Here is a 12,968-nt window from a genome sequence, read left to right as displayed (position 1 = left end):
TTACCTGCAAGACATCCTTGCTAGTGCTCAGAATCACAGAAAGAAGCATTAAGAAGAAAATGCTGCGAACAGACCAGCTGTACTAAACCCACTGCATTCTGAGGAGCCATTTACTGCATAAACCCTGCATAATCTTCCCAGGGTCACAGAGTGAGTCATTAGCAAGACAGCACTAAGACAGAGGCATCCTGATTTTTCTAACTACTCTGATTACTTTAAGACCCCAATTTAAAAAGCCATAGGTTTGTTCTGGCAGTGCAGTCATAGAGATAACTACTCATGGCTTTACAAATTGGTTTTCTTGCAATCATCTCACTAGCATGGGCCTGCAGCCCTTTGGTATTTTGTCTATGTTCTGTTCAAAACTGTTTTTTTTCTACAAAACCCAAAGCAAGCCAGAGCTGAGCAGGAGCCTCTCCTCTGCCCTCCCGTGCCCACAGCTGCCCTGCCCCACATCCCACAGCACTGGGACCTCCCCTTGCTGGGGTGACCCTGCCCGCATCAAGCACCCTTCATGTGCTCCTTTATCAGCTGTGGCTTCAGATTGTTCTTCAAGAGAGACCTTAGGGTGCTTAAAATCAACTGACTGACCCAGGAAAGCATTGGAGGAGAAAAACTGTTGTTTTCTTGCTAACCTTTTCCTTATTGCTGCAGTTCCCTTTCAGAATGGGGCTTCTGTAGGCGGCTGCTTTGGCATCACCATTGGAGACAAGCCCTCTGCATAAGCAAAGGCAGAATTTTCTTGTACTCATTTTTCTAACAAATTGTCAATATTTATTCATGGACTTCTGTGGTATTTGCACACACCTTGAAGCCCAGCAGAGCATGTTGGGAGAGACGATGGTCTGGCTACATCCATCCAGCCACCATATCACTGTGGTTAAGGGAAGGCTGGTTCAATACAGACCAAACCATGGAACTCCAGAAAACGGCTGCTTGACACATTTTAGATAAAATGGAGACATTTTCTGAACAAAAAATATCCCAGGATTTGTGTTGCAGATGCACATTCACACATCACTAAAACAGCTATTTGTAATTTTCTCATGATGACCTTTAATGCCTGGCTCAAGATGACTGAGGTAGGTACAGCCCCTCCACAGAGAGAAACCTTCAGCCACACGGGCTGACACTTTGGTGTCAGAGGCACAGTTAATTTTAAACTGGAAAAGCAGCACATTATGAGAGCTGTATGTGTTTGATGCTTCATTTCATATATAAAGATATCCCATGAAATAAACCCCATACCAATAAAAACCCAGAAATTTTCTTTGGCACCAGAAAAATATATATTGAGCCATGATAGGTTTGGACCTATTTTTTTAAGCATCATATTTCTTCTTCCTTCAGAATTATTTTCTTTTTTGTAAGATACAACTAGGTGCCATTGTAGTGTTATAACATGCAAAGTAATTTCAAATGATTAGTACCTTGACAGCATAATCTTGTAAAAATCGTTTTTATCCATTATCTAAAATCAACTTTTAATTAAAAGAATGTTATGTTTATTTTCTGATACTAAATTACCTTGATTATTTTAAAATTGTGTGGGATGTTGGCATATACTAAATATACAGCAAATATTTTTCTGCTGGGCTTTAACTGTCCGCCTGAAGTGTGAGTTTCAATTATTAAACATTAATAAGTATGTCCTGCTATGTGAGTCTGCAATTAATTTTGCCAGGAATCAGCTCTGTATTTTGTAATCTACATCGTAGAAGGAACATACCACCTTCTTTCAAAACTGTACTGTATTAGCACAGAATTGGTATTTTTTTAACTTTAATAAGAAAGGTTTGCAGGAACCAGAGCCCAGCTGAACCCCAGATGGAGCTCCAAGGATCACATTCAGTGCGCGGTGTCGGTGTTGCGTGGGCAGCCCTGGCTCTGTACTCAGCTCTGCCACTGCATGCTGGTTACTCTGATGTTTTGTGTTTGCCTCAGGAGGCCGAAAGTCGCCGGCAGCCCCTGACTGTGCCCCAGGGACACACAGCTCAGCGAGGCTGAAGAGGACACGCGGGACCCCGGCGTGCGTCACCCCGACCCCCGCAAGGCCGGGGAGCGGCCGCCGGCTCCGCGCCCTCCTCAGAGAGCTGCTGAAGGTGAGCTGAGATTTGCCCCCACGGTAATCCCACACCACATCTGCACTAAGAATGAAACTGCACACTCAGTACATGGGAATATTTTATTTTGACTTTACATGCGGTGTTAAAAACCCAAAGAACGTATTATTTACACATCCACAATACAAGTTTACAAGATATCTATACATGTTAAAGTACTCTATAGTAATAGAGCAGCTTCATTTAAGGGTTACTTTTTTTATGCCGTACCATTAAAAAAGATACAATCTGCGTTTACCTTTGCACAAATGGATAAAGCATCTTTTATTATTAAATTAACAGAATAAGGACTAGGTTGAATGTTAGAAATTTCAACATAAATACTGAGAGAACTCACATTACCATCTACAAGGCAGCACAATGTTACAGGAGGTTATCAGGGTTCACATACATTTATCTTCCGGGTCACACAAGTCTGTATTAATATTTGTAAAGTGAATTCGGATCAGTTTGTGTCTTTTGACAACTGAGTACATTTTAATAGTTATTAATCTGTAGTGTTTTAGTTGCAAGACAGAAGTGTTTAGGAAGAAAGATCATTGATTTTTGGATCCAGAGGTCTCAGGAAATAAATGTTCCTTACAGCCTTAGAAGAAAAAAATGACTACTTCTATCCTTTATTCTTTGTTTTGTAACAGAGATCCAGTTTTAGTGACTAACCTTTTCTCCCCTTTGAACACATAAAATAAATCTCCACCATCTCTGAAACCCATTGCAGTTATTTGTCCCACTAATTCATGAATATTCCTCTGCCATGGTTATTTCTATAGTTATGTTCAATAAACAATGTGGTAGTGTGTAGTTTGCAAGCTAAAATAGCCATCTGTGTTGAACATCAGCTGCAAGTGGATACTGTAAACCCTACTAAATAGCTTACACAACTTTAGCAGGTGTTCCATTACCCTAGAAACCTCATTTGATTTCACATTATAACTGTTTGATCCTTCAGAGAGCTGGAGTGGAATGTTTATCATGGTAAGGTGATTTAATGCTGCTGTCTTCTTGGATTGTAGGCTGCCTTTAGTTACCATTAATTATTCTTGTGTTTTATCTCTTTTTTTTTTTGGGTGCTGTTGAGAGGTTTTACAACTGGCACTCAGGAGATATGTGCTATAGTGGGAACACTTGACAGATTAAATTTTTTTTTTTAGTACTTTTATCATTTGCATGAATAAGGCACAAAATGCACAGATTCAGGTAAACTCACACATAATATTTACAGAATATTGTCATTACCTGCATGACTTTGGAAAAAAACAAACCTTACTTTACACAACAAAAACAAATCGATTGCACTACTGTTGAGTTTTCACAGACTGCTTCTGCCAGGCCAATTAATGGTTCTCCTTTTTTATTGACAAGAGTCTATCAGTGTGTAGGGCGTTATTAAATGCAACAAAAACGTGACCTTCTCCAGTTACACAGGCATTTGCCAAGTGAACTGACTATTAGCTGCCCTCAGCGAGAAGTACAGGGGCTCAAGTTCACAGTGGCCAGGTATTGGATGGAGGCACTGTGGAAACACAGTAAAACTCCCCCGTTCCAGCCCAAAACACCAGATTTGAAATGCACAGCTCTGAATCAATAGCAGCATAACAGAGTTATGAAGAATTAAACGTGTCTGCACTCTTTGACTGGGTGACTGTTTGATCCAGGCGTTGCCCTCAGAAGGCTCTCAGAGATGCGCAGTTCATCCTCAGCTGGCTCCGAGCTGAACCCAGCGGGCTGCAGAAGGCAGAGTCATCTGTTTGTTCAGTCATGCTCAATGTAAACAATTCCATAGCATAAAAGATGCAATGGGAATCTAAGTACATCCTAGTGTGTACAGTACACACACACATCCACACACACGCACAGCTTTATCTGTGGCAAAAACAAAATGCCACACACATGGAGAGAAAAAAATAATAATGCTACAGTTGGGCCAGAGACTTAATTCCAGCAAATTGATTATTAACCCAGCTATTGATTGAGACATTACCATTTTCTGACATTTGTGCAAGAGGCAAGGTGAATGCATACATAGTAAAATGTTCACATTTAATGGGAATGACCACACTTAATGGCAGTCTAAAATGGAACCCATTTTTCAAGTATTTGCTTACTGTTTTTTTCCCAACAACTGTTGTTTAGCTATTTAGAACAGTAACGTAGCCCCCACCCCGTTGTGCTACATGTCTCCTTAGCTCCAAACAAAAGAAATGTAATGACCAGCACTTTCCTTTGTTTTTTTTTTGTGTTTGCTCATAGCAAGAACATGGTGTCTTGCTACAGCTCTACGTGGCAAGACACAGATGTTGCTCAAGTAAAGACAGTTTCTTTGGCCACTTTGTTCTCCTTAGTAACAAGCAGGTCTCTGTCTCATGTGTCTACCACAACATCATCTCACAACCTGTACAGGTCAATGCCACACTCATTTTAGCACAGACATGTCCTAGTAGCTGTATTTGTTCAGTGGTCTGACTGATGTAGTCTGCGGGACGAATGAGGGTTTTGGTGGCACGTCGGGTTTTAGGGAGGGTGTCCTCTTTATTCCTGTGCGAGGCAGGGTGCCGTTGCTCGTGTAGCTGCTTTGCCTGGACAAGGAAGGCTGGAGGTGAACGCTGACAGGCGTCCCTTGCATGTAGTCCATCTTTGTGCCTGCCGTGGGAGCCATGTACCCCCCACGATTAATACTTGGCTGTCTGGATAACAAAACACCATTTGGTGAGTTTAAGTTTTTAGGAAGGGCAGATATTGAGTGCCTCTGTGAAGAATTTTTGTGATAACCCCTCTGCCTTTCCAAAGAGGTCATTGGTACTGCAGGAGTGGTGGGAACGTCCACTCGTTTTGTGGGACTGTTTCTCGGAAGAGTCGATGGTGGAGAGTATAAAGACGCCTCCCTGTTGGGAACCTTAGGTGGGATCTCAGACATATTGCCCATTGGATCCAGCATTAAAGTCTGGTGGGCCACTTGAATATCTCCCATAATTGCTTTGGGATTATTAGTAGTTTCATTTAAGTGTTTCAGAAAATCATTCAGGGTGTTCCTGGAATCAACAGATCTCCTGTGGTCTCTTTTGCTGGATGATTTTGTAAGTGGATGATCAATATGCTGCACCTTTTTGTCTGCCTTGTGCGCATTAGAATTTGAGAAAGATGTGTTGTAGTCATGGGTAGCATTGGGAAGAACAATAGCACTAGGAATATGTCCATGACTTAGAGGAGAGTGGGGTGGAGGACTGGAAGGAAAAAACTGAGGGCTTTTTAGTGGGGTTTCCTTTCGTGAAGCATTGAGGTTACCATGCGCTTTGTCTGACTGACTTTTCATAGCCTGCAGAGTCTTTTGCTGAAGAACTGGTGTTGATTCAGGAGTTGGAAGCGCAGCTAATTCTGGAGGCTGGCCCCTGTGGTCCATCATCATGGACTTGGTATCACCGTTTGGAGGCAACTCCTTCCTGCTGGTCAGCAGGTTTGTGTACAGTTTGGGTGAATCAATGTTCTGCTGATATTCCTTGACAGGACTGTCAAACAGCCCGTTCAGTTTGGCAAAGCTGCCGCTGGAGTCAGTGCAGGACTGAGCCGATTCCGCATCTTTGTGGATTTTCCTGGATTTCCGTACAAATATATCCCGGTAACAGTAAACGGCCACTCCCGCAATAAAGGCTCCCAGGACAAAAGCGGCAAAGACACAAGTGATTAGGACATTCATATGTACCATTTGGTTGGACTCTCCTGATTGCACTTCCCACCTCACACCTGCAAAAGACAGGCAGGATATCATAAATCTACAGGTATTTCACACTGACACATTTCAGAAGGCGGCAGCCTTCCTCAGGGAAGTGTCTACTAAGTGTATGTAAGTGCTCTGGCTGTGGTATTGGTGTAACTCAGTAGGATCCTGCAATCTACACCACTGGTGAGTGCAAATAATTTTATAAAATTTAATTATAAAATGGCTGTGTGTGCACTGACAAGGCTAAATGAAGACTGTCCATTTTCTCTGATAATGAGGAAAGCTTGTCGCAGCTTCTCTCCTTATATTTTGTTTAGCCTGTCCCCAAATTTCCTTTAAGGCTCACAAATAGGGGCCTTATGTTATTAACATTAACGATTTCTGCTGGAAAATTGAGGTTAGAAGGTCCTACTGGGCCAGACAGCAATTAATAACTCATGGATGGATTTCTCTCTCTCTTTCCTGCCCCACTCATAAATCAGTATCAAAGGAGAGACAGGATTATGCAAATGTTGTGTAAAAATGTGTAACATATATACTGCATTGTCATAGCCATGCTAATGTAATACTTGTGAACTACTCCACTCCCAGGCTGCTAGCCCTGAAGTGGCACACCTGCACTTACTATACATGTCCAAGTTTGAAGAGAATGTGATTCTCTTAGAGCAATGGTTTTTTTATTTTATTTTTACCAATAACGAACATAAATACTTGTATAACATTATAAAACCGACTTAGGTTAAGTTATTAGAGAATGTTAAAATTTAGAAACTTTTAGCTTAGACCAAGAAATCGAATATTTGATTAATTTTTTATCTGGGTATTAACAAGCTACCTTTGGTTTTGTTTAGATTTTTTAAAGCAACCACAGACATCTTGCAGCTAAGATAATGTTAGTTTTTAATTAAAGTAATTCTGTTGCTATCCCAAGAGATGTTAAAATGAAAGAGCAAGAGGGAAGGAACAGAGCCACTTTTTGTTAGAGGCAAGGCCTTTGAATATTGTTAATGTTCAGGGTTACAGGTTTTAATGGCACTGTGCAGAAGCAGAAGGAAAACATGAGTAAAGTTCACCAAGAGCTATGACACAGAATGTGATTTAGAACCAGGAGCAAATGATAATAAAAACTTAAAACAAAATGAAAAATAACTGCAACAAATTAAAATGACAAATGCACGGCCATAATGGCTGATAGGAAACCTGATATGTTTTGGTGAATGGTAATAAAACACAAATGGTTTTTGGCTGGTGAGATTTTTCAGTAAATACAGAATTGTGCAAACATGTCTGTCACCTTGCTGTGCTGTGCACTGACAGAGACTTGTGTTAAATTCTGGTTATGGGATTGGAAGCTTCTCGATTCTGTGGTTGACTGCAATAGTCCTATTGAATTAAAGTCTAAGATGCCATAAGAGCCTAATCAAAGGTTCACTTAGCTGAAAGAATGGCTACAGAAAGATGAACTACAGGCAGCATAGGTTTCTTGTGTGTTCAGCTTAAAACCTCTGCATGTCTCAGTATGTACTGAGATATCTCTAAACTGATGCTCATATCCAGAGGATAAAAATTCAGCACATTCTTACTCTGACCCTTTTTCTTCAAAAACATGTTCCAGGCAAGCAGAGTTTGGGATATGCCCCATTTAACACACGGAGCTCTGCTTTGTGTTCTGTTTTGCCACCACCCCCAACCCAAATAAAAAAAAAACCAAAACAGAAGCAACCATTCAATGAGGACTAACAAACAGACTAAGCCAAATTAGACTGGATTGAAAACAATGAACAGAGGTGCAGATAGGTCTTAAAGGTAATTTTTTTAATGTATCCAGAACTGCCATTGATTTCAATGGGAGTTTTGGAACACTCCAGGATTAAAAGGCTGAGCTTATTACCTGTGTTTGCCATTATAAGCTCTAAGCAGCACTTTGTCCTTTGGTAAGTAGGTATGAAAAACATGATTGCACTGTCTGCATATTCACAGGAAATGGGTGTAAAATAGAGCCCAACAATCATGGCTGTTACACTTAAGCCTTAGACAATGCTGAGACTATCAGGTTTCCATTCAGCTGCAATGTATTCCCTGGTAAGGCCTTACCCTTTGGGACACCTGATAATGGATCAGAATAATCAGAAGTGTTTGGGTCATCTTGAACTACAAATTTCCGAGAGCCAGTCACTTTAGGTTTCCAGGAACCAATCACTTTAGGTGATATAACTGGGATACTTGCCATTGTGGTAATGGAAGCTGAGGAGAACTCCATGTCTGTGGTGGCAAACAGATTTTTATTAATGTGTTTCATGGCACATCTAAGCTACAGCTGGACATAGTATTTTATGGGAGTTACATATCAGAGCAAAATGTGAGCCCCCCCCCCCTACACTCTGCAGAAGTACAGGTGGCTGATTAAAATCAATTACTTCAAAACTGTAAGTATGAAAAAAGTACATTTACACATCAACAGCTGCTAGCCAAAAAGCCAGAGAAGTCAAACATGAAAGCAGTGCAAAAGTTAAAGTAAGCAACTGTGGGGGTGAAAAGCACAGCTTAGTCTACTTAATTGCTATATTCTTCACTGGAGACAACATACTTGGCTGCCTTTTAAACATCTTCAAAAAAAAAAAAGAAGTTACTTGGAATGATACACACTCATGACAGGTTATGCCTGAGAAACCAGATCAGCTCCATTAGTGCTATTACGGTATACCAGGAACTGCTGAATGAGCCATTTCTGCAGGTGGGGATAAAAGGAATGTTTTTAACCCCTATTTTGTAATGGTTCCTAAGGAACAATCCTGCAGAGATTCTGGCTCCTCTGTAGTACATTTGCTGAACAGACCCACCACAGCCTACGTGAAAATGCACAGAGGAGGAAACTCAGCAAATTGGGTTTACAATTCACAGTCTCGTTTGCACCCTGGAGTATTTTGTGTTCACTGTCCCAGTAGGTTTAGGCATGAAGGTCTATGGCTTGAGATGAGACTTGAGAAATGTACTTCAAAAGCACACTCATTCAGAACTTGAAAATACGGTTAAGTTGTATCTGTGTCATAAAATATCACTTTGAAAATTCAGTTGATAAACACTCATGAAGCCAGGCACCATTTCTATGTGACAGTTTTGTTTTGTTTCCTTAAGTGAGTCTCTAACTTGCATTATGGGTACATAGGTCTGGAAAATATTTGTCTCAAACATTACTTCTTGTCAAGTCACAGAAGTGCAAATGTCAGAAACCAAACCACAAATAGTGTTCTTGTTGTACTCTTACAAATTTAACATACAAATAGATTATTTTCCTGTTTGTCAGTCAGAAATGTGCCCTTAGTTTGAAAGCAAAGACCCAAGTTCCAAAAGTAAAGACTGGAAAGTAAGGGCTGAGTCTTGCTCCTGTTGAAGTCAACACAGTTTCTGCTCTTGAGTTCAACAGAGGAGCACTGGGTGTCCCTGAACACCAGGGGCTGGGGGTGAACACGTTATTAGAAAAATCACTGGAGGAGAAAAGGATGCAAAAGTCCATGTGACAACAATGCACAACGTTTTTCTAAGCCACTTTTGTCTACACAATTTCTCATTCAGCTACACAGTTTGTGATGTTAAATTTTTTTCCATTAGCACAAACTACTTAAAGCATTTCAAAAATAACGAAATACACATTTTAGAAAATGTGTATTTGTGCAAAAAGCTTGCTGGGAAAGAAGGAAAAGAGAAAAGGAGAGGTAAGGAGGAAGATGATGAAGTTCTGCCATTCATCTGCTAGAGGTGACCAAGAGGGGCATTCACAAACGCATGGCTGGGATCAAGAGTAAAGCTTAGTGGACTTCGTGCAGTGAAGATGTCATCTATGTTAATCAGGCTCTTTAATAAAAGATGTCTCAATAAATAATGAGCTGTTAACATGCGGCTACACAGGGTGAGGTGCTGAGTGAGAAGAGTCTGACTATCTTTACCATCAGTGGGAACATGAGTAAAAGCACAAAAATGGAGGATTGCCAACTGTGCAAAAGGAGGGAAAAAAGGGCTGAAAATGCTGAACTGAAGGAAAGTAAAGGTCATTAATTCAAAAAAATTAAAAAAAACTAACCAGATGTTGGGTCGCCAAATATTTTGTAATCTGGTGTAGCTGTAGTAGGCAAAATTTCTAAAAGAATTAAAGGAACAAGTAATCAGTAAAAAGTAACGAAAAGAAAGCAAAAGATCTCAAACCTGAGTAATGGAAAATAAAAACTAAAATATCACTGGTTACAAAAAATAAATTCTTCAATACTTTGCTGTAGACCCCAAATAGCTGTAAACTGGTGAAGGAAAGACAAAAACTCTGCCACCCAGGCCTAAAAAGCTCAGCTTTGTGAACATTCACAGTAACACCAGGTGATGTGTTCATCATGTTACTGAAAAGCTCATCAGAAATTTAACATCCACAGTGAGGTGTGGCCACAGACTATGGTGAGACATTCCAAAGGAGCAGCTGTGACTGTGCCTTACCATGGCAGTCCCCAAGCTGTGCTGTGTTGCCATATTCGACATCTTGTACGTATCCTCCAGTGCTGTGGTTGTATGAAACAAACAAAGAGAACCTGCAATTAACAGTATTAGTAAGGATACAAATGGAGATTTTTTTTTTTTTTTCTGGAAGCAGCAAATGGAAACATCTACAACAGCCAGGGTATGGCCCAAAGGATTGTACAAAATGTACAGGAGAGTCAGGCTTTAAAACTCTCTGTGTGCGCTAATGCCAGGAAATAGAAGAAAAAAAAAATGCCTTTTTTTAGGCAGCTACATCATGTCGTCTCCATTGGGCATGCTCTTGGGTTTAGATACAACCATCCAATTATACCAGTTAAAGTTTGCACTGGCCTGCTACAAAGGCCTCTTTTTAAGATACAGCTGCTAGTGCACCATATATTACAGACTTGATTTGTGCAAAATGCTTTTGGTATGCATATATAGCACCCCAGCTCCAGTGCAGAGGCACAACCTTGCTCTTCCCACTGTGAATCCTGTGCTTTCATATTTGCAAATCCCTGTGCCCTGAGCATGAGCATGGCTGGGAGGGGATACTGTCTGCTGTCCTCTCGGAGCTGCTCAGGTTTGCATGCTGCAATCGCTTGCCTTCCTGCTTCCAACTGCTCTTCCTACAGGTCTGCCTGTCCTCCTACACATGTAAAACTCCTACTGAAAGCAAGTCTTCACCCAGAGGTTGCAGAATTTAGCATTCTGGTCTCTTACATATACAGTGCACTGAAAAAAAACAGTTTTAAAAAAATAGAGATTTAGTAACTGTGTGCAAGGGAAGTGGCACAGGCATGAGCTCGTGGGGTCTGTAAAGCATAGTCAGAGATGCTGGGCTAACGAAAATAGGAGTACTTACAGCATGCCTGGTGTCACTCTTCCACACGCCTCATGGTCTAACCAGCCACAGTACGGGTCCCGTGAAGCAATACATGCCCTTGCAAGAGAAAAACCCCAAAAAATCATGCATTTTTAACTTCCTTCCTAAGAAACGCCGGTGCCCTTGCTTTAAGGGGAGTTCAGGAACGGAGCCGTACTTTTTACATGACCCGTGACGCTCACAGCGACTCAGGGGAATTCTAACGACGCAGCTGGAGAACGCCACGAACAGAGCATGGTGGTCTCTGTCCAGCTGGAGGGAAATGACTCTTCTGTCCTCCTCGCTCTCTGCATTGCACCTGGGCAGCAAAAACAAGGGCAGGCCACTGCTTTAGTGACTGTAGTACTTTGTGCAGTAAACATTTTATTTATTGTCTGTGTAGCTACTGAACAGAAATTTTTCACATACACAAATGTAAGCTACTACTCTTTGCTGAGACATTGCTAAACAAACTTCTGAGTTATCAAATGCTGGCTTCTGGCTCCTGCTAACAGCTGGGTGAGAAGTTTGCTGAACTATGTAGGAAAAAAAAAATTCCAAATCTATTTTCTTTGTTCTCTCAGTCACCATAAATATTGTGAGAGAGCAGAAGAGGAGTCCTGTATTGGATGCCTGCAGAGTCCAATTGGAATGCTTCCACTCCCAAATTCTTTGTGCCAAAAAATAAACAAGTTTAAAATGATCAGATACAGGTTATACACTATTGGCCACTCTTGAGCAACCCTCAAGATAAGCACAGATCATTTCTTTTTAACATCAGCAAACACTTCTGATGTTTCAGACGTATTTGCAGGAGAATTAGACTGTGTCACTGACGTCACTGGAGTGGAATTAGGTTGTTCATTCAACCCATGCAAAATGGCAAGTAACCAAATATTTTCGGGTTATTCAACATGAGGAACATGATGAAATGACAAACAAGTGGTGATGTTGGTGATAATGAGCTGGTGTACCATAATCTTTTTTAGCTAGGTACCAAGGACTAGATGAAGAGCTTAGCTGGTCTGGTAATACTTACTTTGCATGATTATATGCTTCAATCTCTTCCAGTAATACGCTGTCATTCAAAGAAAAAGGCCTGGTCTTTGCCAAGATTTTAAGCACTACTCCTGCTTCGGAGCCAACAAATATGACTGTGTAGTTCTGGTAGGGTCCAGCGGCGTGGTCTACAGCAATTGCTGTCAGTCTGTATCTAGCGAGACCAAAAGGCAAATCATTAACAGCAAGTTTTGTTTTCCTTTTCACAGATGTTACTTTTGAACTGTCATACCTGACACGTGTTTTGGTAAACCAGGGCTCCTCAGTGACTGAGGGAACAGCTGAGTCCATCAAAGGGTGAGATTTGATGAAGGAGAGCGTTTCGTCCGGGAAATCAATGGAGGTTTTGTAAGCCTCTGCTAGGCCGTGTTTTGCACAGCAGCCAGGTCTGAAATGAGAACAACATTGTTTTCCTCTTGATATTTTAGTTAATGAGAGAAGGCAGCCGGTTAATGAGCATCCTTATGGCTGAAGTGTCAAGATCTGCTTTGGGTTTTACCCATCAAGGCACTCAAGAGTGCAGCTGATTTAAGGTAGCTCTTTAAAGGACAATGTTATGACATCATGAGTAAGAACCTTTTACCTTGGCTTTGGTACTTTGTCTTCAGGTACAGCTGTCCAAACAGAGTCAGGAGTCTTTTGTTCTTTAAATCTCCCTTTGAAGACTTTCTCGATGTCATCCATGCTGAAAGCACACACTGCTGAA

At 41.1% G+C, this 12,968-nt stretch overlaps 1 protein-coding gene across 10 annotated transcripts in view; it reads right to left on the bottom strand.

Annotated features, from left to right (window-relative positions):
- Nucleotides 1–2,171: 2,171 nt before the first annotated feature.
- SEMA6D (semaphorin 6D) overlaps nucleotides 2,172–12,968 on the bottom strand; it is a 226,405-nt gene continuing 215,608 nt past the window's right edge. For 3 of the 10 annotated variants that reach the window (XM_017742585.1, XM_017742592.1, XM_017742593.1), the window contains 9 exons: nucleotides 12,846–12,968; nucleotides 12,495–12,650; nucleotides 12,243–12,416; nucleotides 11,382–11,522; nucleotides 11,204–11,281; nucleotides 10,318–10,409; nucleotides 9,917–9,973; nucleotides 7,933–8,100; nucleotides 2,172–5,861 (listed from right to left, as the gene is read on the bottom strand). In XM_017742585.1, coding sequence (XP_017598074.1) covers nucleotides 4,558–5,861; nucleotides 7,933–8,100; nucleotides 9,917–9,973; nucleotides 10,318–10,409; nucleotides 11,204–11,281; nucleotides 11,382–11,522; nucleotides 12,243–12,416; nucleotides 12,495–12,650; nucleotides 12,846–12,968 — 2,293 coding nt within the window. In that variant the 3' untranslated portion in view covers nucleotides 2,172–4,557. The remainder of the gene's footprint in view (nucleotides 5,862–7,932; nucleotides 8,101–9,916; nucleotides 9,974–10,317; nucleotides 10,410–11,203; nucleotides 11,282–11,381; nucleotides 11,523–12,242; nucleotides 12,417–12,494; nucleotides 12,651–12,845) is intronic. The other 7 variants (XM_008640024.2, XM_017742589.1, XM_017742588.1 and 4 more) reach the window with 7 other exon arrangements.

Source organism: Corvus brachyrhynchos, unplaced genomic scaffold (assembly GCF_000691975.1).
Source record: "Corvus brachyrhynchos isolate BGI_N302 unplaced genomic scaffold, ASM69197v1 scaffold97, whole genome shotgun sequence".
Lineage (NCBI taxonomy): Eukaryota > Metazoa > Chordata > Aves > Passeriformes > Corvidae > Corvus > Corvus brachyrhynchos.
The sequence above is the reverse complement of the archived record's forward strand: the minus strand, read 5'-3'. Positions and strand labels throughout refer to the sequence as shown.